The 27,494-nt window shown below is 48.5% G+C and overlaps 1 protein-coding gene across 1 annotated transcript; it reads right to left on the bottom strand.

The window, feature by feature from the left end:
• Window positions 1-32: 32 nt before the first annotated feature.
• Window positions 33-27,494, bottom strand: SIDT1 (SID1 transmembrane family, member 1; the record flags this gene model as incomplete). Its single annotated transcript, XM_008944385.1, has 24 exons — window positions 33-95; window positions 1,016-1,129; window positions 1,846-1,956; window positions 2,270-2,375; window positions 3,195-3,241; window positions 4,479-4,555; window positions 5,738-5,846; window positions 7,147-7,283; window positions 8,255-8,372; window positions 9,408-9,531; window positions 10,113-10,186; window positions 10,815-10,881; window positions 11,437-11,510; window positions 12,130-12,278; window positions 13,886-13,957; window positions 17,638-17,681; window positions 19,184-19,277; window positions 19,653-19,724; window positions 20,901-20,994; window positions 21,549-21,632; window positions 22,763-22,864; window positions 25,964-26,009; window positions 26,206-26,376; window positions 27,315-27,494. Coding segments are annotated over 24 exons (2,329 nt in total), but the record flags the coding sequence as incomplete, so codon positions are not given.

Genomic DNA, 27,494 nt, shown 5'->3' on the forward strand with positions numbered 1-27,494 from the left:
GCGGCTTGGGACACCCCTGCACCCCCGGGGACTCAGAACACCGGGATCTTGTCCCTGAGCACCGTGTCCAGGTCATCATCCAGGGTCAGCAGGACCTGAGGAGGAAAGCACAAGGCAGCTTCAGGTTTTGCTGGCCAGTCCAAGGCCGGGGAGAATGACTCTGCTCCTGATGGCGTCCCATCATAGCGGGGCTCCACGTGAGCCACAGCTCCAGCATGCACACGGCTACCCATGGAGATGGGCCAGATTAGCTCTGTTTCTGTTGTGCTCCCAGCAAGTCACTCTGGCAGCACAGCTGACACAGGTACCTCTGCCTACAGTGCTGCAGGGACCTGAGCAGGCAATCCTGCCCCAACCACAATGGAGATGCTGCTTGCAAGCTGGTCCCTCACCACTAGCCTCTAAGAGCCATCCCAGAGGCAGCAGGGTGGGGACTGCTTGACCACAGCCCAGATATTGTGAATGAGCTGCCTGGTCACATGCAAACAGTTTGCTCATTGTGGATTAGGGTTAAGGTCTCCCACTCCACTGCCCCAAGACACCGTGCCGTGACCCCACTGCATTGGACATGTCCACCTTTGCCACCACACAGACCATCAGGCCTGAAATGAGGTACCAAGTAGAGTAGCATAGAAATCAACTGTGGAAGTGAGGGAAGGCCCAGGACTGAGCTAAGCTCCATACCAGTAACCCTATTGCCTGGATCAAAGGAAGCAAAGTCCCATCCTGTGAGATCCTCATAAACCCATGAGAGGGTTGATCACACAAGCAGCCTCAAGAATTTGAGGCCAGGAAGCACAGGAAGCAACAAGCCAAAGGATAAGGCCTGAGCCCCAGTCCCACTAACAAGGAGCATCCCACTGTGAAGGATGTCTGGAGGCAGAGCCAAGCAGAGGAGTTGGAGCACTTCTGTGGGGCCCTGGGGCAGCCACAGCTCCACGCAGATAGACAGGGACATGAAGGAAGAAAAGAGGGTGAGGGTACAGGGCAGAGCAGGAGGCTCAGCAGGACTCACCAGAAAGGAGAAGAACAAGGCAGCTGCGGAGAGGAAGTGCCAGACATCATGGTCATCAAAGAAGCCCAGCAGGATGCACGGCCGGTTCTTCTCCCGGGACTCTGCTGGAGTCTCCTAGGGGAGTGGGCAGGGGGTCAGGGCCTGATATCCACTGACACAGGGCCCTTGCTGGCCACACTGGACCCTCTGGAGTTCACCCTATCTGAATCCTCCACGTAGGGGCCAGAAAAAAAGCTTTGTGGTGGCCAGACACATGGTGAGAGCAGTGCAGGAATGCAATGTCGTACTGAGACCTAGAGATGGATCTGGGGCCACAACCCCTTTATGGGGGAACCCTCTGATCTCCACATCCGAGATCCCACATAGCACAAGCTGCACAGCCTCCAACATAGTAGCCTGCAGCAAGCCCCCCACCTCCATGGCATCTTGTTAGGAGTCAGGATCTAAGAGTCTCCCAGGCCACAGAGAACCCCCATAACCCCCAGTAAGTTATTCCCCATTGGCCATCTGCTCCAGTGAAGTTTTCCATCCAGCTTTTGCATTCAGATCCCCAGCTCCCACTCTGTTCCCTAGTGAGCGCCAGGCACTTCCAGATCATCTGGATTACAAACAGACTCTCCACACCTGGATGCATACGGCCACTTCTGGCTTAGCACAGTTCCCCATGCTCCCTTCCCAGTCTGCTGAAGGAGTTAAACCATTTCACCTCTCCACGAGCAGCCCAAGACTCTGGGGAAGAGTTTTGGGGTTTTTTTGTGTAAAATGAACAGCAGGAAGGAAAGATTATGAGAGAAGAGATGGGCAGAAGGACAGTGAAAGGGCAACTTTACCTCCCAGCTGCTGAGGGTCTGGAAGAAGAAGTAGAGGGCAGCTGCCCACACCACAGCCGTGGACACGATGCAGAACAGGGGGATGGGCAGGAGCCTCTCAGAGCTGCGGAGCTGCAGACAGGGACACAGCCTCACAACATGTCCCAGGTTCTTCCCAGACACCATAGCCATGCACAGGGCTGACTCCAGCCTAGACCAGCTGGTGTGGTGTCCTGCCCTAGGGAGACACAGCCCAGCCACCCCTGAGATGACTATAAAGCATCCCTCCCCAACACAAACACCTTGTCCCACCCTGAGCCCCACAGAGGCCCCTCCACATCCCTCTGCAGCACCACACAAGGCCAAACTGCAGCCAGAAAAGAGGCCCACCCCTCCCCCTTTGGAGACAGGTGCCCCAGGGACAGCTACAGCTCCCTGCTGTTACCTTCATGATGATGTAGAAAGCCAGATACAGCAACAGGTTACAGATAAAGATCCCCAGTATGTAGGAGGCGAAGTCTCTGGGCCGATACACCAGCCCAAAAATAGCACTAAAAGAGAATGGGAATTAGACAGCCTTGTTCACTGGGCACAGGGTAGATACCTGAACCGACAGCTACCTGCTGCTCCCCTCAGACCACAGGACACAGCAACACCACCACAGCCTCCAAGTTCCCTGGAGGAAATGCACCGTTTGCCTCTGCTCCCTGCTGAGAAGCTAAGCAGAGCAAACTTGGCCATGGTCAGCTGCTGAGGGAAACTGGAGACCCCAAAGGACAGGCAAGAGCCCTGGGTTGCTTCCAACCCACTGCCAAACATCTGGCTTGGGAAGAGTTGGCTGCATATCTGTAATTTTAGCAGAAGGCATGTCCCCAAGATGCAGCTTTAGGGCTAAGCAAGAGCTGGGTGCAATAATTTCAGGTCTCATCTAAGAGCTGATCCCTCCATCCATGCAGTTACCTCTGGGGCAGACTCTGTGACTAACGAGCATCTCTCAAGTCTCCTGCACCTTGGCCATGCCAGGGACCTCCCAGCTCTGTGGAGAGCACATCACAGCACAACGCAGCCCCATGGTACCAGGGCAGCTCCACAGAAGTTTGCTCAGATGTGAGCCCTGAGACAGCACCAGCTGAAACACTGAGGGATCCCTCACCCAGCTCTGTGGTGCTGCACTGCACTACAGGTCTGCCTACCACCAGTGCTCATCAGTCCAAACCCCTCTGCCAAAACATGTCAGAAGGGCCCCAGCACAGGATTACTGCACCAACACTGCTGTTTCCTCCTCCCTTCAGGCCACCTGTGTGTCAGCACTGACTCACGCTGGCCACACGTGCACAGGTAACACAAGACACCCACACCCCACTACTCACAAGGACCAGTTGACCAGGTTTCCAACAATGAGCAGCACCATCCTGTCCTGAAGAGAAGACACTGATGTTCACATGAAAACAGAAGGAAATGCAAAAGGAGGCCTCTGCCCCAGAAATTCAGGATATCATTATGTGGGGATTTGGAGCCTGGTTCCTACAAACACATGCACCTGGCTCTGAAGTTTGCTCTGCAGGAGCTTTTGCCAGATGGAAACTACTCTGGTCCTCACAAGTTTGAACAAAGTGTTGCAAGAAGGAGACTAAACATCTAAAAAAGGGTAATCCCAGCACTTAGGGATCAGCCTCAGAATGTCTGGCAAATCCTTTGACTGTTTCCACTGGTTTTCTAGATAGATTCCTTCCCTCCCACCATTTTACATAAAAAAAAACATTGCACAAAGCAAGGATATGCTTGAAAAAGGCAGCAGGGGAAGCTTTGGATAGCATCCCACAGGAATCCACAGAGCTTTTTTCATCCACTTCAGCATTAGCTGGGGCAGCACAGTAACTAGAGTGGGCAGAAGGGTTACCTCTGGGGGGCACGTGCATTTACACTTACAGCTCATTACATGACACAGGTATTCCAAGCTGGCCAGGCTTAGGGTTAACCCTAACCCAGGCTTATTTTATGCCTGAGTGCCCCAAGTTTGGTTGGAAAACTTGGCCTGACACTTATTCAGAGATAGGAGAATAATTTTGTATATGTATGTATATATGTATTTTTTTATACTCTATTTATATGTTATACATTCTTTTTATAGATATAAAAATAAAAAGAATGATCATGGATAAAAACTTCATTTGGCTTCAAGCCCTAATCAGCACCCTGTGCCAAGAAAAAAGTAATTGGTGGGACACAAGGTAGCAGGGACCATTTCTTACTCTTTTAGTGTCTGCCCTGAGGTGCTGCAGAAACAGCAATCACTGGTGTTTAAGTCACAGAGCCACAATATTTGCTGCCTTGCCCACAGAGTCTGCTGCACAGAGATTTGTACCTGTCCCTTTGAACAGATTCCCCCAGGGAGCAAGAGCAAAGGCAAATCCTATCATGCTTGTATAACCTTTGCTCTGATGTTTTATTCACCACTCCCGAGATCTGGTGGGGCCTGGAGGCAGGGGTAAACCATTCCAGCAGAGGTCTACACTTACCTAAAGATTTTGGGGGAGGGAAAAGAAGGGAAGCAGGGAACATTGCTTTTTCAAATAGCCACAGCTCCTTCCTCTGCACATTGCCTAAAAAGTGAGGGATTGCTGAGAGAGGTGCTGAGATGAGAGATCACCTACCATGTACATTGGTCGACTGCACTGCTGGATACAGTCTGTGTACAGCACCATCGCTGCCCGACGAAATATCCCCAAGTCTGTCAAAGAAAAGGATAAAAAGCCAGAACAGCCAGCAGAGTAAGATCCAAAAAGCCTATGGGTAAAGACATGGACACCCTCTGGCTGACAGGACCCAGCCTACAGATGGTCAGGGTGTGAACAGATTGATTTCTTGCCCTTTGGGAGCAGTCTGTGCTGAGCAGAAGGGCAGCCACCACAGGACGTGGATGGCGTTTGGCCAGAGCAACAGGTTAAAAACAAAATAATAACATTTTTAAAATCTCAACACTCGCACCGCCTAGAAGTAAAATAGGTCCTGTATGTATGAATAAAAAGGCTGGTTTTGCAACCACATTTCTGGAAGAGGTGTGTGCAGAGGAAGGGGAAAAGCACCTCCCATGGAACAAGGTGCCAGAGCAGGGAGAGAGCAGAACCGGATCCTGCAGACCTTAGAGGGTCCTAGAGGGCAGAGCACACTCAAGGCACTCCTGCTCTCAAAATCACTGCAGAAGCTTCACTGGAGATCCATCAGTGGCACTGCAGGTGGACAGACATGCATGCACAGACACATCCCTCTTCAGCAACAAACAGGGAGCTTGACAAGTCTCCTGCACTGAGATCAGAGCTCTCCTGTGCTGTATCACCCCTTCCTGCCAAGGAAGGGGACTGACAATGCTGCTGCCAAACTGAGTTCCCTTCTCCAGAGCTATCCCCCTGCAGCCTGCCCCACCCCATCCATGCATCCCCCGCCACACGCTGCTCAATCAGTTCAACACAGAGGAATGACAGCTGCTGACAGTTACCTGAGTCTGGGCCATCTGGGGCAGGTAGGAGCAGAAGAGGAAGGAGAAATATGTTTGTAAGCAGAGCACAAGAGCCATGTTCCCCACCAGACCCTCTACCCCTTCGCCCCATGTTGGGGTTTCCTGTGCTGTGCTCAGCACTGCGCTAGGGAGAGCTGTGGCTGAAGGACAGGCTTCCCTGCAGCCCAGCTCTTCTGCCACCACCCAGCAGGCAGGCCCTGCTGGCCCCCATGTGTCTGGGAAGCAGCAGCCTGAGGACTTCAGAGGTCAGGAAGAGCATCAGATGGATGGAGGAGAGGACAGGATAACCCAGAAGATGAGCACAGGCCACAGGACTGTACTCAGATGCACTGCATGGGCCACTCACACAGGTGAGGACAGGAGGCACTGCACACCCTAGATCAAGGCAGCACTTACCAATCTTGAAGCGGCCCATGTAGTAGATCTGGGTGCTTAGAGCCAGTGAGGCCAAAACATGAATCACTGAGAAAACGACCCAAAACCACATGTCATTCTTCCCAAACACCTGAAAGAAGAGAGATAAATAATAAAAGGAAATGGAGGCCTGTTATCATGAGGTTAATCCTTTCCTGACCCATATCACCATGGGGCATTAGATAACCTCACTGAATGTGGAAGAGCACCTCTTAAATCTTCCAACCTGAAAACAGGTCTATAAATCTAAAATGAAGTCCAGAGAAGCACAAGGAGCTCAGCATTCTGGAGAGGAGACCATTCTTTCTGAACACCCCTTCAGACAAGAATGGCAGTTTGAGAGGACAGCAGCTGGCCCAGGGAACAGAAATGCAGGGGCTCCCAGGCCAGGTAAGCTCTCCCTGCTGAGCTGGGCAGCAGCTCTCTGGACAGGAGCTGGATTTTTACAAAGGCAGCCAGGGAACCAACCAGTACTTTAACAAGTGCACTGCAGTAAATTAAAAAAGACAGAAGTGCTCTGCAGGGAAATGCTCCCAAGGTCACCAGCTGCTCCTGCATACTTTACCCCACAGAGAGCATCCTACCCAGAGACCTCTGCAGAATCAATTGGCATTCTGCACTATCTGTGGTAACGAGGAGCTGACAGCCTGTGGGGATCTAGCTGCTACTTAAGAGCGAAAATTCAATGGATTTTGCCTGGTTACAGCTGAATGAAAGCAAGTTCTTCAAAAGGAGGGATGCATAAACCTCCAAAGCAAAACACAGGTTGGGAATCCAGGCAAGCCCAGCTCAGCACTTGCAATTCGGTGAGCAAACAGTCAAAGCCCTGTACCAGCCTGAGTGACTACTGGTGCACAAGAGCTACTCTGGTGACTCCTGCTCCAGTGGTCATCTCTAGGCAGGTGCTCCAGAAACTTGCCTGGGATCGCCCCAGTCATTATGCTAGCCCCTGCATCTCTCCAAAGATAGGAAGGCCAACTGCAGGAGGTGTGCTCAACAACAACAGTTTTCCAAAGGGGAGAAAGAGGCAGAAGCAATTAGGTAGAGTACACTTGTCTTTGAAGCTCAACCAGCCTCCCCTGGTGGGGGGAGGGCACCCCACAGGAGACCAGCTGCATTAATTTCTCTTCTTGAGAAGGAAGGCATGTGGTGGGCAAAGCCCAAAAAGGAGCCCACCTAGAGAAAACTGCTCTGCTCTTCCCCTCAATGCAAGCCCAAGGGAAGGGAGGAGGAAAACCCAAGAGCACTGGGAATCCAAATGCTAGCAGTTGCTTAACACATTCTTATCCTACCCTACTGCTTGCCCCAGCCATTTGCCCTTTTAAGCCCTGTTCCCAGCCACGCCACCTCCTTCCCAGAGAAGCAGGTAGGTAGGTAGGAAGGAGCCATACCACTCCAAGGACAGCCAGAGAGATCACCACAGCAAAGGAGGCGTAGGCAGAGTAGGCGCTGGCGTTGATGTCTGGGTGGCGGGTCTGGTAGAGCTTGAGCATGCACAGTCCTGCAATCATGTACATGAAGGAGGTGTCTGTGGAGGGAGCACAACACAAACAGTGAAAACAAAGTACTGCCAGCAGGCTGAGAAGGCTGCTCCAAGTGCATGTGAGAGCGCAGCAGCGAGGCCGAAGCCAAGGCTGGCAGGCACAGACCCCTGATGCTGCTCTGTGCTGTGCAGCTCTCCCTGCTCTGCCACCTTGCAGCACATCTGCCGTGCCCGGGGGCAACAGAAACTAAAGGGGCTTGGAACATAAGAGACCACAGTGCAGAACAGAACAGCAAGAATCACAGAATGGTTGAGCTTAGAATGGACCTCTGAAGGTGGTCTGGTCCACCATCCCCTGCTCAAGCAGGGTGAGCTATTAGAGGGCTGTTCAGGGCTGTGTCTACTCATTTTGAATATCTCCACAGAAGACTTCACAATCTCTTTGGGCAACCTGTTCAGGTTTTGACCACTCTCAAAGGAAACTAAAACAAAAAGTCTTTGCATTCAGATAGCTTCCTGTGTTTTAATTTGTGCCCATTGCCTTTTGTTCTGTGACTGTGAACCAGTGAGATGAGCTTGGCTCACTCATCTTCATTCCATCTCATCAGGTATTTGAGCACATGGACAAGATCCCACCTGAGTCTTCTCTTCCCCAGGGAGATGAAGGAGCCCACAGAGGAAAGTTTCCACTGAAATGGCAGGCAGAGGCTTCCTAGGCTTGAGCACTCTGCCACTCAGGCAGTGTGCACTTACTATCTTCAAACACTGAGCTGCAAAAGTAAAGGCAGATCTTGCCAGCAGCACCCTGCCAGAGCCCCAGTGTCTGGAGAGAGGGCTGAAATGCATCAGTCCTCAGCATCCAAAGCCTCACTGCCTCCTCACTGACTGGGCCTTGGGACAGGCAGACTCCAGGGAGGTTTGCAAGGGTAGAGGAATGGGAAATGCCAGCAACTCACTAGGAGACAGCATGGCAAATCCTGCCTCCAGTTCAAATGGAGATAAGCAGCTCAGCTTACCAAACTGGAAGTTGGAGTAATTAGGGCAGACATGGTAACAGGCACTGAGCACCCCTTCCATCATCAGAGCGATGCCCATAGCATAGAAGAGACCAAAATGCTTTGGGATCCCATAGTCCTGGAAGAGAGCAAAGCTGTATAATAAGTACCCTCACTGTCCTGATGACAAGTGAGCTTCCACTCTCCACCACTTCATCCCTCCTAACCTCCATGCATGTCCCTCAGTCACCAGTGCAGGACAGTGCTGCACATAGGCTCTGCCTTTAGCCACACTGCATAGCCAGGCAGCAAACCAAGCTAATCACAAAGAAACTTCTGGTCTGAAGACCTCATTGTCTTGGTACTCACATCTTACGACTAAAAATCTGTGTCCTGTACCTTGTGCCATGCTACATCCTGCCCAAAACTGAGAAAGCACTGGGGACCCAGAATAGCAGCCTTCCTCTTGTAGTCAGCAGGGGGTTAAAAGCACCTGAGGAGCAGAGCCCATCAGCCCAAGTGAGAAGATGTCTCCATTACAATCTGGCTATCTCTTCTGAAAACCATAAGCAGCAGACCCTTACATCTGGTGAGACATTTACTTACTACCAGGCCAGTGAAAACAACTGTTTGACTCCAGAAACCACCAGTACCACTGTCCACAGGGCTGCAGATTTCTCCATCCTCTCCCAGAAGATATTGAAGAGACTGAAGAAGCTCTGACTACAGCAGCTCTGTTTCAGAGCTAGAGACAGCCAAACTCCTCTGACTTATCACAAGCAGCTCTATTCCCTCTTGCTAACAAGAAAGGCAGGAAGGAGCTCTTGACTGTATAAGACAAATCAAATCTCGCTAAAAACGAGAGCATCCTGGGGCACTCCTACCGTCCCAGTTACTCCACAGTGAGCACTGGAGGACAAGCCACAGCCATGAGGGTCCTTCCTCTACTCGTCTTCACAAGCCCAGGCTGGGTCACTATGGCAGTATGGACATACTGGAAGCAGCAAAGTACTTGGGTGTGCAAGAACATAAGCGTCCCACCCAGACCCTTTTTCAGAGTAGGAAAAGAGAGAAAGACTCAATTTTCCATCAAGGCAGGCAAATGGAAACCCACTCTGGTTTTCAAGTTCTCCTTGTCTTTCCTCCCTCAGCTCCATGCAACCATGCTTCCTACCAGAGTATAGACATCTTTCATCTCCATGGCCCGACGGTGGAGAATGTCCCTGCGCAACACAATGAGGAGGAAGAGAAAGCCCAGCAGCATGTGGCCCACATTGCTGAGGACGTTGTTGAAGGCACTGCAGGGAAAAAGGAGGTTTAAGACAAAGGCAACACAGCAGCAGGAAGCTGAACCCTGGGCCACAATAAGCCAAATCCATTTTGCTCCCCCCACACCATCCTCCACCCTCAGCAGCTGCCAGACATCTGCCATCACCCTGGATGACAATTTTAAGCTGGGTAGTTCATCTGCCCTAGTAGATTTAAGACTTCCTCTGCAAGATTCCCAACTCTGGGCTTTCTTTGCACTCCCACATTTGTTCAGAAAAATGCTACACTGAAATGACCGATCTGAACAACTTTGCAGGGCTGCTGCTCCTTGGATACAAGTGGAAGTGTCCAAAAGAGCACAGCAGCACCTCATTGCTCTGCTGTTGGTTTGCTGGGGAACCCAGGTGCCATATGTTCCTAGGTGCATGGGTCTGACTGCAACAGAAAGCTGCTCCCAAGCAAAACACAATGCTCAGAGTCCTGAGCTCTCAGTGGTCCTATTAACACAGTTACGGTGAGCCTGGCAAGGATAAAATCCTGACCTGGGCACAGCACGGACACTCAGGAGGCACAAGACAATAATGCAGTGACCACAGGGTCACCCACCCACCTCAGCACCCCAAGGGGGTGAGCGCACAGGAAGTTGTAGTAGCAGATGTCCTGATTGCCCGTCACGTTCACGACCTGGACAGCGTGGAGGTGGGAGATCAGAGACCAGCAAATCCTCCTTGTTCTGGGGGTTTGCTTTGCACAAACACTGCATGTACACAAGGTGTACCAGGACGCAGCCTAGCTCTAGCACTGGCACATGGCAGTACTGACATCAGCAAGCAAAGCTTTTAGGAGGAGACAAGGTGTTGCCACAGGCCACAAACCTGACAACAGTCTTCAGAGGAAACACACTGTGTGCTCTCAAACCCACCAAGTAACAGCAGGATAGCAAGGGTGGGAGAAGGGAGGAGAAATCACTCGTATCACAGCAAACTCTACTTGCTTTCAGTTGTATTTTAGAGATAACAGTAGATGCCTCCTGCCTCTAAAATGAAACAGGTCCCAAATGAGACATCAGATGAGCAGGAAAACAGCTGCACTCCTTATTTCCAAGCCAAAATAGCAGAACTGCAAGCTCAGTGAGCCAAGCCAGCAGCAACACAACACATGGTGCCAAGGTAAAATGCCCCTCAGACAGAGGGCAGGAAATCTGAGTGATACCCGTTTCACTGCAACTGTCATCCTTACACCATGCACCCGCAGTGCAAGTTTAAAGGCAAGAGGACCCAAGCACCAGGGGCAGGCACAGAGCCCAACGCACCGTCTGGTAGGTGATGACGAGCTGGATGACTGGCAGGGCGTAAAACACTGCAATGGTGATGATGTTCCTGCAGAGAGGAGACAGGAGCAGCAGTTACACACACCAAAATAAGTGGTGCACACCCAGAACAGAGCCCCACAGTGCTTTAGGAGGAGCATGTACACCTCAGTGCCTAAGGGTTCAGAGCCTGCTCTCCCAGCTGGAGCTTTCTATCTCTGGTTATGATCTCCTGAAATAGAAGAGGAAACGCGCTAAGGCAAACAGAAGGCAAATGCTAAGGGCACAAGAAAAGCCAGGATGTGCACCACAAATTCTTGTGTTGGAGTGCCAATTTCCCTCTTTCCCCAGTATGTTCCAGCACACCAGTTGTTACCACACTTCAAACCAATTATGCAAACCAGAATCCACTGTCAGGTTCACGTGTGCACTGGCCCACAAATATCCACATTTGAGGTATGTGGCATCTGCAGTCACTGGTAGGAACAGGGTCAGAATGTGTAACAGGATGGCTCAAAGGACACACTGGGGTTTAGAAGCATAGCTCAGAAGGGCACGTAGACAAGACTCCACAACCAGGGACGGGGTCTAGAGCTTGTGCCTTACCAGTTTGTCTTCTCCTTACCAGAAATAGATTTTGTATTTTTTGCTGACAATCCTTCGGTCCTTCCTGGACAAGTCTGACAGATAGAGGAACACCTAAAACAGTAGTGGGTTGGGAAATGGGGAATAATAAAACAGAAAAGAACTAATGAAGACTACAGAAGCCAGTAGATCTCAACGTATTTGGACAACATGCAGCTTGGTGCTATTTAGACTGTTTTTACACAGGGAGTTTGTTGTGTCCCTTGGGATTCATCCTATGGGAAATAATTCTGCAAAACTCTCCGACCTCCAGAAATATCTTTAATCACACAGAGCAGTGCAGGGTGACAAGAGGAGGCAGTCTGAGAGCTATCTGAAAGCCTTTCTGTATATCCACTGTAGTCACACTACTCGTACCAGGTAATTGCCTACTACTGCATATTATTTTCTCCCTATGCTGTTGCACTTCTTCAGACTTTCTGGGACACTTCTTTCTGCTTTCTCAACAGTCCTCAATACATTCTGGTTTTCCATACTAAATCACTCATTCTAGCAGCACACTAGCACAGCAGAAACACTTTCTAGACTCTGAGAAGAACACCAAGAAGCACATTTGGCTTTATTAAATTCACCTAAAAGTGAAGTGGAGACTTATATTCCTGGCAAGTGACCCGTGCAGGTCCTGGCCCAGCCGTGCCCATGGCCCAGCCCCACAGCCCCGGCCCCGCCGAACCTTAGTGCGGATGACGTTCTTATCGCTCTCGATTTCCGGCATGGTATCGAAGTCGCTCTCCTCCTCCACAGAGCTGTCTGTGTCAGAACCAGCTGCTGGCCCACGGCCAGGGGAGGACAGCTGACGTCCACCACTGGAGCTTGACTCATCTGGAGCAGAGCAGGGAGAAGGAAACAAGGTAAAGGCTAAATCCCCACTATAGACAGCAAGAAGAAAGCTGCCCCAGATACCAGTTGCATTCTGCTGGGAGAAGGAAATCAATATGGCCATTTCAGGGAACAAGTTTTTCCATAATCACAAACCTTCCCAAAAGTCTCAGGTTACAAGCTAAGAGCACTTCCCCCTTCTGCAGCGTTTTGGCTTTTCCTCTTCTTTTATTCTCTTACATTTAATCTCTAACATTTTCTACTCTTTACTAGGCTGGGCTCTGAAATCTGGAAGTCTGAGACAAGCCAGAAAGCCCTAGTGAAAGCAGCAGACTATTCAGGGGTCAGAAACAGGCTGACCTAGTTAATCTCCAGATTTTATGTAAGTTTTACAGATAAGCTTTTCTGATAATTTTGTAGAACAAACGACAAAAAAGGAAAAAAGTTGAGTCTTCAAAGCAGGCAGAGCATCAGCTCTGCTCCCATTGCATCCATAGTACCACTCACCTGCCTGCACTTCCCACATGCTGGCCAAGCCAGCCCTCGTTGTCCATACTGGCATGAAAAGAATACAAGTTTTTTCCTCGTATCCCAAATGCTTTTTAAGCATTTCCTTGGGAATTGGAGAAGGAAAGTTGGGTAGTGCTAAAGCCCTCAACTCTATTTCAGGACTTAAGTCCTCCCAAATTTTTCCCAAACCTCACGAAATACCAGTTCTGCGTTTCTCTGTCAGGAGTTCAGAAACAACACACATTCACAGTCCAAGAGCTGGGTGACATTGGGAGTATCAGTGTTGTTTTTGCATCACAGTGAGCAAACACATCCTGAGCAAGGACCAGAAATTAGAGAGGTACTCTCTCATCTGAGCAGCTGCCTCACACTGCCCTGGACCTGCATCACCTCACCCTGCAAACATGGTTGTCAAGTTGTCAAATTCAAGGATTATGTCCAAAAGTTCACAGCACTGAACTATTCAATATCAAACCCTTTACAGGACGGGGAAACTGTTGTAAGGAGACTAAGAAATACCCTGGCAAAGGAAGACATTTCCCACCATATCAGAGAGCAGGACACTTGGGAGGGTTTTTTTTTTTCCTCCCCTGCTGCCAGGACATGAGTCCCCTGTTGACAGCATGACACTTTCTCCCCTAATGAAACCTCTGAACCACGAGAATCTCTGGTTTTGTCTTGTCTTGCAGCACACAACCCTTCAGCACAAAAGGTATGCTTTGGTCTAAAGGCAGACTCCTAGAAGCCTGGTTGGAGGGACCTCTGTCAGCCTCTAGTCAACCTCCTGCCTGAAGCAGCACTGTCACCAATGCTTGTCAGGTGACTGGTTTTGTCTAGCTGAGACTAACATTTCAAATGACAGTGTCTCTCTGGGCACCTCTTCCAGAGGTTTGCCACCTTTCAGATGTAGAAGTTTTGCCCTGAAGTGCAACCTGAACCTCCCAAGTAGCAATATTTTTTTTATTTTTTTCAATTAGTTGCAAGCTGCTCCTAAGACAATTCACAGCTTTATTCCCTCCTGGCTTTAAAGCACCTTAAAGTGTCTTGCCCTGCCCCAGGCAGAACTTTCCCTGTGCCCCCAGTTCTGGAAGATACTGTACCAATAGCACCATAGCTGCTTCCCTCAGGCGTGCTGGCTGTGATGGGGTGTGAAGATGTCATAATCCCAGATCCTGCAGTAGAAATAGACCCAGAAGGGACAGTTAGTTGTATGTCAGTGCTTCAAAACACATCTGAGGTGAATACAAACAGCTTAAAGTGCTGGAGGGGCTTGGGAAAAGCAGCTTTTCTCCAAACAGATGGCAGGCTCCTTCTAGAGCACACTGTGTGAAAGGGAAACCCTTGCTTTGAAACATGAAGCAAACCCACTCCATTCAGCTTCCCCATACAGGTGGCCAGTTTGACTCACAAAAGCACCAGTCTCCCTCCAGAGAGGTCCCTGCAGGGATCACATCATGGGACTGTGAGATTGGGCAAATTCTGGAGCAAGTCTCACGATATTCAGAGCACCCTTCTCAATTTCTAATTCTCCATCCCCTCATGTACTGATCTATTGAAATATTGCTACCTTGAGTTATCCCTGGAAGAGTCCTAGGTAGCCTTCAACAGGACAGCTGCTACATTTTTAAACAATCAAGGAGAAAGCAAAGTGTGCTCCATGTCAGGTGGCAACTGGGACCTTCCCCTCCTGCCTCCACATTCCCTCTTCTTCCCTCTGTGGCAGGACTCTGCTGCTGAACTGGCAGCAGACAAACACGGCAGGAAATCCAAGTAGTCAAATTCTCTCATTGAGGGATCAAATACCCATCTCCTCAAAACAGAAGCAAGAGCAGCAGGAGCAGGACCATGTCTTCCAGTGGTGCCAAACAGCAAGACAGGTCCAGCTGCTTACAAAGCACTCTTGCAACAACATCATGTGGCCAGTCAGTAGAAAAGTGATGGAAGACACAGAATCATAGAACTGCTTAGGTTGGAAAAGACCTTTAAGTTCATCAAGTCCAACCATTACCTAACGTTACCAAGTCCACTGCTAAACCATGTCCCTGAGCACCACATCTACATGACTTCTAAACACATCCAGGGATGGTGACTCCACCACTTCCCTGGGCAGCCTGTTCCAGGGCTTAACAACCTTTTCAGTGAAGAAGTTTTCCCGAACATCCAGCCTAAACCTTCCTTGGCACAACTTGAGGCCATTTCCTCCGATCCTGTCTCTTGTCACAAACAGCTCAGAAGAACATCTGAAGTGTTCAACATGGTATGGACTGAGTACTAGAGGGAAGGCCCTGGCACACTGCGGCCCCCCACCATGACACCCGTTCAGCCCCAATCCAGGATTAGCAGAATGTTGTTGTAGGCTGCTGCAGGAGCAAGACCCACCTTCTACTCATCACCCACTGTGCAACACTCCTTCTCCTGGAAGTTTTTCCTATGGCTTTAAAGTAATCTGGAAATCCAGGTTGCTGAGAAGAGGGTGAAAGAAGCATTTCCTCATGTTCGTGGCACTAAGGCACAGACTATTTCTACTCCTCTCAGTCCTGTCCCACAGGGGTGCTCCCTCCTTACTTCACACCACACTTTATGCTCTCAAGTGACCTGTCAACCTTCCCTCCCAAGTAACCAAGAGAAGATTTAAATCTGGACAAAGCAGGGACGCCAGGGACAAGAGGTGCTCTGCCCTGTCTCTAACAGCCACTTTGGACCCAGCTCACCCACTAATTTAAGTCCTGCTTCCCAGTGTGCGAGTGAGTCAGCAAAGTAAATGTACCACACTAGGTGTGGTTCCTCCAGCTACTGCCTCCACCAGAGAGTGATGATGTGGAATGGGAGGTGTGACAGGATTAAAAAAAAAAAAAGCTAACCACAGAAGCAGGGTGTAAAATGGGTGACCGGAGTAAAGAAGCACATGAAGTTGCAGGATATTCAAAGAGCAGAGAGGTTGCTCCACACCTTCATCCATACTCCCTTATTAGTGAAGGGGAAAAGAAAAGGGAGTGATGGAGAAGGCAGGACCCAGAGGTACTTTGGAGGAAAAGAAATTCCAGTGGGTGGGAAGGGAAAAAAAACCTAACCACAAAACCCACAAACAGATAAAACCAGCATGCCCTGGATGATCTGGAGGACAGGGAAAATGCTAATTACCATTTTATAGGCATCAATGAGACACACACCCTGAAGAGCCACAACAGAGAAAGAAACAGTACATGGGTAGGACATGGTTCCTCCCCAGAGGAAAGGATGTGGCTGTGACATGCAGTGCCATGGATGTGAAGGTGGCATAGAGTGCAAGCTCACAGAAGGAGCAGATGTCTCTGGGAGGAAACATGTAAACTGTGAAGTGACTGCACTCCTCTGTACTGTCATGGCGATGCTGTTCTGCACTCCTCCTTGCCCAGAAAACTCAGTTCTCTGCCCTCCAGGTCTGTGCTAAGCAAAGCATCTGTACCCTGCAGCTCTTCACCAGAATTTAACTTCTTGCCAGGGCAGCTTGGAAAAACAGCTTCTAAACCGCCTTCAGCACATGAACCCTCTGCTGCAGCACCAGCAGCACTCCCTGAGGGTTCTGGTCCTACCTGGTTGAGAATGCACCTCCTTGTCTTAGACAGTGATCACTTGTCACCACCCTGGAGCTCTTCCAGGGCTTTGGTCAGGTGCCTTCAGCTTCCCCAAGTTCACATACACACAGGCCCTTCCCATTTCTCCAGTGCCATAAGACCTGCTGTTGTCTCACAGCTGGATTCATCCCAGTAACGTAAAATTAGAATATTTTTAAGGACATTTTTACAGTACCCTGCTCATTTGGTCATGAAGAAAACCTTTCATACACATTCTGTATGCAGGGACCATATGTAGATCTCAGTGGCTGAAGAAGCCACTGAGTCCAAATGTCCCCTGGTCCTCAGCAGAAATATTAACCCAAGTAATGCCAGGTCAGAGTGAGGTTCCACTGCTGATCCTTTAAGCTAGCTCCATTCTACTGCTATGCTTATCTGGTGGTATGTAGCAGACCAGAGAGGCTGAAGAAGCTGGAGATTTAAAGGAACACACCAAGAACCATCCAATGCTGCCAAAACAGCATGTACTCCCCTTCTCCAGGAGAGGGGTACAAATGACGATGCCTTTATCTTCAGACCAATACTCTGAACTACTTTGCAGGCACTAAATATTTAAACAAAATGAAACTGCCAGCCTCCCACACTTCTCCAGAAAGCAGAAACTCCCAGTGCCCCTCTGCCCCATCCAGATGACAAAAATACCCATCTTTCACTGGTAGTCTCTTAGATGCAGCTATGTTTTTACAACACAGAAATCTGCAGTATGTTGAAATGTGGGTGCAGCGTAAAGTAAACTGAATCCAATACCAAAGTAAATAACACAAACATCACTACCTAACCATGCTAGTCATTCATTCACTTGGTTGTCTGCAATTCCTGGCTAAAAACTAATTTAAATTTAAATTTAATTAAAAAATTAGAGACCCCATGCTTAAACCAGGTAGAAGAATAATAAGAGGAATAAGAGCTGACAAACTCAAAGTGCCATACTTAGAAATGAACAGACCTGGCACCAGGAACATGAGACTGTAGCCAGGTCTAGTCAAGGCTTGCCCTTCCTCCACCCCTCTAAGAACCATCTCTTCAGGGTAGGGGTTAGGACCAGGTTCAGAGTAGCCTCCTTCAAATGTTCTCTCTTGTGAGGGTAGAGAGGAAGCTTTAGCATCTTTCACCATGTGCATGTACAGGGAAGAAGGCTTGAAGGGATAGAATTTACTTGACCGACAGCCTGGCCCTTGATTGCCCAAGACCCGTGTTGTTCACATAAAGCTGTCACACAACAAAAAAAGAGACCTTACCATCCTCAGGACTCAACCTCCCAGCTAAAGCCTTCCTCCGAACCCTGAAAAAGAACAGGTAGCATTCATGAGATAGTCAACATCACCCATCACCTGCCAACCATGGCAGGATTATCTAGGACACCAGTAGTTAAATACAGTTCAAGCTCTAAAACACAAACCTAACAAAAATAAATTACAAAAGAAACAAAAAAGCAAACAACAAACTAGAAATATGGTTTGTACTAGACATGGTAGACTGCTTTCTGTCCACCTTTTTTGATTTCCAGAGCAACAGAGGTTTGTTTTTTTGTTTTGTTTTGTTTTTTTTTAACTCTGAACATATCCATCAGAGGCAGGACTATCCGTTACATGGCCATCCCATCCTATACTGCTCAGCATGTTGGGAGAGACTCTCAGACCACCTTCCCAAACCCAACTCCCCCAATCAGGAGACCTGAGCATATAAGAATCTTCTGAAAGGGCAGCAGGAGCTAGAGGTGCACATCAGCACAATGTTTAAGAAGCCAATACCACCTCTCCCAATGCAGGTGCTGCGCAGGGGAGGACAAGGACAAACCATATAGCCACAACAAATTAAAAATAACAGCAACAAAGAGCACACGTGCACTTAAGTAACTTTGTTGAATTGTTCCAATGAAATGTTCCATTCATGTGTCCTGAAGTTAAGCCATGGCCCCATCTTGAAATTGTTTTGTTCCAGAGCACCAAACTTTTAAGATTCTCTCTTCTGAAGCAGCTGAAAACTGTCACATGTGGTGCAAGGAGCTGGCTGACAAACGTTTCCACAAAACCAACCTGCTATTTGATGGAAGTTTTATATGGCTCTTCTCACACCAACCTTTGCCCAAGGTGGGAAGAGTGTTGAAGGGGCCTCCATCCTCTCAAGCCTCCATGATTTGGACAAAGGATTTGCTTAAGCATTGTCACTACCTACACAGGCAGTCATAGCAGTGACTGATCCCAACAAACTCCACCATAGCACAGCTAGGAAGAGTTTTGCTTGCCCCTTGCACCCCTTTTTTTTTTCCACCCTAGAATAATCCATCATGGTAGCCATGCCTAAATTCACCTCAGATGCAGATACTCTCCCCAGCACAAGCCCAGGAACCAAGGTCTGGGGCAAGGGAGGTAGGTCAGAAAGGAAAGGAGCACTCTTGAGACTCCAAGGCCTTATTTAGGCCACTGCCACTTATTGCAGTACTTGGTCCAGCACTTTGGGAAGTACCTTGATTCCCCAATGCTCTGGCACCCCATATCCCAGACCAGCTCCATCACAACTTCCACCTGCCACTCAGTGTCCTCAGGTAAGAAAACTGAGTGATGGGGCACCACAAAAGCTAGAGGCCAGAGCCTTATGTTTTCATCATTGTCATGTTCCCCACAGTAGAGGAAGAAAGGTTTTCTGGCTGACGGTCAGCAGGAGCCTACAGAGTAGTCATGAGCTTCTCTGGCTGCTCCACTTACCTCAAAATATACTGCAGAGTGAGGCATGTGAGGATGAGGAGAAACAGAAAGGCTGTTCTTGTAAAACCCCTTGACTCACCTGATGTAGTGCACAAAAGCAACAACCACTGAGCCCAGATAAAAGGAGAGGAAACTCAGGAAGCTGAAGAACATGGCCTGGACATAAACAGACTCTGAAGAAAGAGAAGACATCTGTTAGCTCACAGAGCAAGAACAGCCCCTTCTCAGAGCCAACATTTCTGCCCTGCTCTTCCCACCACCACCTGGTGACAACACCCAGCCCCAAACAGCATTTCAAAACCCATTTGCTTTCTTCAAAAGGCATTTCCAAAACCTGTTGCAACGTCTCCCTTCATTTCTCCACCCCCGGTGCTAGCTGGTGTGCCCATGAGACCACCCTGTGCTACACAGCACCAACTGGTTTTGAGTCTTTTGCTGGTGCTTGTCTGCACCATCCCATCAGAGGGCTGCCAGTCCAGCCATACCCTTCTATCCACAAGTGCCAAGTCCCCCTGTGAAGCTGCATTGCCCTGCCCAAAGACACTGACTTTTAATAGACGGCACAATTGTCACTTGAAGGTTCTTCGTCCGCTGCAGGTTCCAGGTACGGTTGACGTTCCCTGTGAGATGCAAAGTGTAGAGCAAATATAAAAGCAATCAAACTTTAGTGATCTCTGGCCCCGATCTTAGATCTCTGCACTTGCAAAATCACCAGGGTCTGGATTTTCACTGTAATCTGTGTACAGTTGTGTTCTAAATATTCCTCAGACTTATATAGAGTCTTTTCCACTTTTCCCTGCCTCTCCCTATCCACAGCCTGTTTTCCAGACTAGAAATCCCTGCTTGAGCCTTCCACACATTGCTCAAGTCTGGATGCCTGAATCCCAAAGGCAGCTTGTCTCCTACTCATGTAGTCCCCAAAGGACAGTTTCTACCACTGCAGATACTGGGACACCATTTTTGCTTTTGCCTAAAACTCTGCTGGCAAAACTCTTCTGTGCAGGATGCCATGTGTTTCAGTAGGGCTTAGCACACCCTAAATGTGCTAAGATATGAGGAGGACACCCAGAAGATAACTCTTTTTAAGGGGGGAAATGGGGGAGGGGGGGAAAAAGGTTGAAAGGGTGAGGGACTGTTGGGAGAGCCCAGCATATCTGTTGGTTGCAGTATTGCTTCTCCTACAGAGACAGTCATACAGCTCTGAGGATAGGAACGTCCCCACTCCAGTTACAGCCACCACATGAATGGTGGAGGCTTTGCTTTAGCCACTGCCCAGGAAGTGGACACTGTTTCCTGATTGGGAAAGGTGCTAGAACAAGTCTCTTGTAAAATTAGCCTCCTCAGATTACTAACTTCTCCTGTTCCCCCAGGCCCAGGGCTGTCAAATTCCAAGATAGCAATGGAAGAAGATGCTTTCTGCAGAAACAGCCATCTGGGCCTCCATACAGGCAGGAGGATAACACAGAGGGGACAGGGGATGACACAGCAGGACAAAACCAAGACAGCCAAAAAGCTGTAAGCAGCTTTGCCTCAGTAACTCCCAAGACTTCAGTGACTCCTCTGAAGAGCACACAACCCCAGCAAGCCAGGCACCGTACTAGCCAGCCACCTCCTGTATTGATCAAGACACCTAACCTACCTGACAAATTTGTACTTCACTCTTCCTCACAGCTATTTGGATAAGGCAGAGCCATGTGACCATCCTGCATCATCCCACAGGAAGGTTCCCCAAGGACTCTTGCTGCTACATCAGCCCAATGCAGCAACCGAACCCACCACCTCCCAGCACAACTCACCATGAATGGAGGAAGGCACAGAACCTCCACAGGCATAATCCTCAGGCTTGATGACGAACACAACAAAGAACTGCTCACCCGGGAAGTCTTTTCTCTGCACACAGGAGGATGGAAGAAGACAGAATCCATGGGACATGAAGGAGCCTCTCCCTCCAGTGCAAAGCAGAGGCAGTGCTCCAAAAGGCCTGGGATCAGGTTTTAGTTGCTACACAGGCATCACCTTTACAGGGACCTGCCTGTTCTGGACAGAACCTAGCTTCTGGGGATGCTCCTCTCATCCTTGCTGACAATAAGCTGAGTTCACCAGTTTGCAGTGCCCTAGTACAAAGAAACTAATACTAATGCATTTATGTTTTTACTTTAACTTGGGCAAACCATCTACCTAAGCTTTGCTTCTCATAAAGGCCCTGGTACCACCACTCAGTGGCAGAAGAGCCAAGGTTCAAAAAGAAGACACCTGGCTGCAGCCACTCTGATCTACAGCCTCAGAACCTAAGACATGACAGACCTACCTAAGCAAGGTTTTCTAGTAAAGGTAACATCACTTCTACTTTTATCAAGAAAACAAGTAATGCATAGGATAAGCCACTTAAAAAAAACACAACCCACAAACAAACAGCAGCACTGGGACAAAAACCAGCATCTCACCTGCACCGTTATGGCTGCCTGCTTGGTCATAGACTGGTAAACACCATTGAACTCCACATTATGGTCCAGGTCATACACAGGGCACTAAAACATAACCAAGAGTTAAGCCAGGGACAAAACCCAAACTAATTTTGCAGGAAGCCATCAGGAGAACAGACTGTGCAGAACAGCAGGAAAAGGCCCTGCCAGGGGTGACAAAGAACAAACCCAGGACCCATACAGAAGTTACAAAAATTGCTCTGAAGACACCAGTTGGGGCCTAATCTCAGCATTCTCACAACAGGGCTGCAGTTTAATCTCAGAAGAAGATTCAGCCATGTTGACCACTCCACCACTCCCACAGGGCAGTGCATACACTCAGCTGCACACTAGTTGTGACACACGCTTTGCAGTCTGTACTGTATGCCAAGAGCTTGCCCTCATTGTACCTTCCCACTACTCTTACTACGTGATAGGTTGAGAATCACCTGTCACAGTTCTCCCTCCTGCCCTTCTACCATTCAAACACAGGGGTGTGGGCAGGAGTTGGTGTTATCCATTTCTCTCCTCACCCCAAGCATTAAAGGCAATGGCCAGGGCTTCAGAGCCAGCAGCCAAGGTATCTCACACCTCTGTCACCATCTTGGTGCTCCCGCACTGCAGGTCCCTGCATCATCCAGGGAGGTGGGAAAGGAGGATAAATATATGGCTATTTCCCAGCTGCCAACCTCCATGGCAGGGAACAGCTGTTCCCCCCTTCCCAGGAAAGGCGGTAAATAATTGCATAGAGAGGAAATCAAATTGGAAAGGAGACTTCATGTCTGGAAGTCAGAAGCTCCCCATGCTGCCTTGAGCCAGGGGAGAGTCTGGGGAATGGCACTGTTCCCTCCATCAGCCACCAGAATCCCATCCGACACCATTCCCTGGAAAGACATACCCATGTCACAGGGCAGCAGGGTATTAAACTTCACGAGGGAACAAATGCCCTATGGACATGCTGGAGAGGAACAGCATGTTCAGCTACTGGCAACAAAAATTTCTGTATGAGCTGTTTGAACTTGGCATCTCTGTCTCTGCCTCCTTCCCACACTATTTCCATTCCTCTTTCAGGGCTCCCTTCACCACCACACTATGGTGAAGCCCTTCCTAGGGCTTCTCTGTTGAGGCATAGACCCCTCCCGGCAGGATGCAGAGCTTCAGCAGGCAGCTCCTTACCCTTCTCTGCTCAGACTTACCACGATATCCTGGACGGAGACAACCGAGCATGGGTAGACCGCATCAGACACCACTTTAATGATGACTGAATCAACATCCTGAGGAAATTTGTACAGAAAATACTGAGGAGAAAGCAGAGTGCTGAGAGTTATGGTACAGAAATCACCCCTGCCAAGTAGCTTCAGAGCCTCCCTAAGGTGCCTCCACAGCCCAAGCTGGGCTTTGGGGTTGCATGTGGATGGCTTCACAAAAAATCAAATTTTAAATATTAGGACCTTACACTACAGAAGAAGAGATTAAATACATAGACAACTCTCCTCCTTGCACAGCATGCCATTAGACACAGATATCTTCAACATGAAAGACATAGCTTGTTCCCCTTAAGCTTTTTTTTTCCACCTGATCAAGCTAAAGTGACTTGATGTTATACCTTACTCCATTTTATGTTGCTATAAACAATATCCAGATGCTTCCATACTCCTGGCTGTATTTTACATACAGAAGATATGGAGTTTCATCTCAGATGTGTTATGTCAAAGACATACTGTGAAAAGTATTAGATCAAAGGGTTGAATCTTTGTCAAGAGTTTTGTAAATAAATGTCTGATATTAGTTGCAGTATTTAGGTTTTGAGTGCAAAGGATAATGGGGGTTCTCACTTCAGCTTTGAAAATAATTCAGCTACAGCTCTGAAAATAAATCAGGACAGACTAACATCTGCCAATATTCCTACATTTCCTCTTCGGGCAAAAGATGTCCCAGGCAACATCATTATTTGCCTATTTTTCCAGTAAAATTATGATGTACTACACCAGCCAGCTGCTGGAGAAGTAGAGCTTCTGTGCCTGTCTCAGCAGGCTTGTTGCAAGAGCTCCCACTGTCCCACTTGGAGCCCAGACCCTAAGATCTCAGGCTCACAGTCACAGCTACTGGCAAGGGGCTAATAGGCACCTCACCCCACCTCAGAGGGGACACAAGGCTGAGGACCATCACCAGCCACCTTCTTCCCTTCCTTATGGTCACCTGACAATCTCTGCTGCCACTCTACCCCAAAACTGTAACATGAGACACTCCCAGCTGGCAAGCTCCCTTTACATCACATAAACCGTAATGCTGAGCAAGAAGCAGCTGGGTTTTATTTCCCTTCCCCCAACCCATTCTCAAGAAGTAGAGGCCCCAGCTGGAAGGGCAGGGATAAGCAAGGAATCACTCAGGCTTTTTACAGGTTTGCCCAGGTTTTTCTGCTAAAGCATTTATTCCCATCACCCCCTCCTAGCAAGGTCCCTTCACTCCTGAGGCAGCGCTGGCTCCAACCCCAAGTCCTTACAAACTGAAAACTCACCAAGCTGGTTTCTTTGTCAGAGTACATTTTATCTCTACCAAACAAGGACACTGGCAGCCTGAGCTCCTTGGTCTCCCAGGTGCACTACACTTGGAAAGCTTTAGGTCCTGGAAGAAGTCTTCCATGAGGGCCTTTCTATACTATTTTTTTAAGTCATGCTTTTACCAAAGGACAGAATTAACCTAAGGGGCATTGAGATGTACAGTTCTCTGCTGCACAGACTGCGAGTGGTATGAACACATCCAGACAACACTCTTGACCTACACAAGCATATCTAATTTCTTCCTCTGCCCTCAGGCATGAGCTGGGTGCCAGACAATAACTCCCTCAACTCCCTCAGCTGTTGTTTTTGTCTTTTTCCAGTCTTAGGGCTATTCCAACACCCATCTAGATTTTGAATTGCCTTTTTAACCTTTCCTCCTGCAGACTACTTAATACTTTGATTTACAAAAATCTCAGCATTATACCAATTAAGAAGCACTCATCTTTTACTCTTTACATCTGGTCTATAATTCCTAGAATCACTAAGGTTGGAAAAGGCCTCCAAGATCATCAAGTCCGACCATCCCTCAACACTACCGTGACCATTAAACCATGTCCCCAAGTGCCACATCAACACTTTTTTTAATGCCTCCAGGGATTTTGACTCCCTGGGCAGCCTGTTCCAATGCCTCAACACTCTTCCAGTAAAGAAATTCTTCCTAGTATCCAATCTAAACCTCCCCTGGCACAACTTGAGTCCATTTCCTCTCATTCTATTGCTAGTAACCTGGGAGAAGAGACCAACCCCCACTTCACTACAACCTCCTTTCAAGTAGCTGTAGAGAGGAGGAAGGTCTCCCCTCAGCCTCCTCTTCTCCAGACTAAACAATCCCAATGAAAAGATGCCAACCTCATATTATTAATTGTGACAAAAAACTGATCAAAGTCACAAAGTTAATTCCACACGAGGTCCTAAACACTCTACATTAAAATTATAAGATCTTAAAGTAATGAAGGTTTATAAAGACCCACCATCATTCCCTATGCTTCTAGACTATGAAATACTGCATGTATCTGCAAACCATCTTAAGACATTTGACATCAAAAAAGATTAGTTGGGATGCCTGGTAATAGGAAATCTAGAATTATGTGGTGTTACTAACAGTGACAGCAACAACGAAAATGGAGCACCAGACAGCCTGGTAAATTACATACTTTCCCAGCTCTACCAGCTCATGTATCACTATAGTTACTGCCAACAGGGTTTTCACTCAAGAGAGGACAGGTAATATCTGCAGGGCTCTAAATAAGGCTGTTCAGCTGGATGTGCTGTACATGTCCACTCTCTTCTGAACTAATAACCAGAGTTATCAGGCATTTCATTTATCACCTCACAGCTTGACTTGCAGCCCGGAGCAAGGATCAGCAGTCTGGGTTCTGCTGCACCTTTACAGCTCAATTCATGTATTTATTTTTCTTCAGTACAGACTGCATCTTGGCAAGCAACACCTAGGCAACTGAACCAGTGCTGCCTTGAATAAGACACTGGTGCACACCATCTCACTTCCCATGAAGTGGAGCAGACCAGCAGCCTCTGGATTTCAGTACCTTTCTGGGACTTCCTGAACTGCAGATACCATTCATTTTCTCTGGTCGTGGTTTTTAGTTCACCTATCTGCTTTGCAAGAGGACCCAAATGTGCTCCTGGAAGGGCTGAGGCACTGCTACCTCTTCACCATATCCACAGAAAATTCAACAGCAAGGAAGTTTCCCTGCATCCTAAGAGGGAAACAACCTAGTCCTATAAGGTTTTTGCTATCTCTAACAAAGAATCTCATCATCAACCATTTGGATGTGGTAAGACACAAAAGTCATGCCACACAGGACTCCTCCTTACCTGGGGCTGGGAAGGGCTGGCAGTGAAGTTAAAGGCTTTGTTGGTCCTAGAAAAGACAAGTCAGCATGTTGAAGTCCAAAACTTTCAGAGCTGGAATTCACACAAAATATGTTCAGATTAAGCAAAATAAAAACCAAACTTCTTTTTCTGGGAAGGAAAAGAAGGGAAGAGTAGGCAGATAACCCAAATCCCAGTATAACAGGTATATGAAGATACATTTTTGTTCTCACATCCCAGCTTACTCAAGTTGGAAGTTCTCAAGTCTGGTGACTAGCAGCTCATATGTAATATTAAATGGTGCCATGGAAGCGACGTCCACAAATACAATCTGGTCAGAGGGGTCTGTCTCAGGTGTTGGCTCAGAGGGACAGAGGGTCCGACTCACTTCTTGGTAGTTGTAGGTCCTCTGATAGCTACAACAGCCAGTGGAAAGAGGGAAGGAAAAGTTGGATAGAAAAGAAAGAGCAGTTAAAAATCATTCAGCAGTTCTAAGAATGACACATTTTTTCCCCTGCTTGCATAACTGAAACGCTCATCTGAAAGGCCAATACCATTCAGTCTTTTATTCAGAGATAAAACTCCACCTCTGTTGCCTCTTGTGGTCTGCACAAGGGACTGGCCATCCCCAGCACTTCACTTCCCAAGAGGCTGCCTGTGCCATCTGCAGACCTCGCACATCTGCCGTTCGCTGGAGGCAGAGAGAGCAGTGACAGCCCAGAACAGCTCCTGCTGTAACCACTCCTGGCATCAGGCAAGACACTGCAGGGTATCTGCTGCCTCGCATCAGGAGTTTGCTCACAGGATGAAGCTTCACATCTCAGATGGTCTAAGATGCCTGCAGTCTCAGTACTTTCAGCCTAACTAGCTCAGATTGCCAAAGATAAACGGCAGCATCACTTTCACAACAAAAATACACCCAAAACAACAGCACTTCCCAGGCTTAGGTGTACCTGGAGTGAGAAACAGAAAGGAGCCCTTATTCCCCCAAGCCACCAACACACAGCAGTTAGGGTGCTCTTTCAAGAGCTTGACTTGCACACATCATCAGCAACAGTGGAAATGCCAACACCACCATGTGGGACATTCACCAAGTAGTGACAGGCAGATGCCAAGCAGCCAACCCTCCTAGTACTCTCTGTACGTATTTGAGATACTAAGAGGTAAGAGCAGGCTGCCAAGTAAGAGGTTACCTACCGAACCCTGGTCTTCCCACATTCAGCTGACAGCAAGCAAGCATGCTTTGCAACCAAGCCCTGCAATCTACCCAACAGAAAGATCTAGCACTTGAGAAAGGCTGACAATGGTTACAGCTGGCAGACAAGTGTTACCAGGAAGGGATTCCAGGACTTACAGGCCTCGAAAAATTAGTGGGACCTGCCATGACAGCACTCCTTTCTGCTGGCGAACTACAAACAGGACAGGATATTGGAGGTTCTCAGAGCTGCTGTTCACATACACCCGCACTGCATCCACCTGTGGGAAGAGAAGGGAGAGTACAGATAGCGTCAGCCAACAGCAAAGAACAAGACAG

The sequence above is a fragment of the Merops nubicus genome, unplaced genomic scaffold (assembly GCF_000691845.1).
Source record: "Merops nubicus isolate BGI_N331 unplaced genomic scaffold, ASM69184v1 scaffold18037, whole genome shotgun sequence".
NCBI lineage: Eukaryota > Metazoa > Chordata > Aves > Coraciiformes > Meropidae > Merops > Merops nubicus.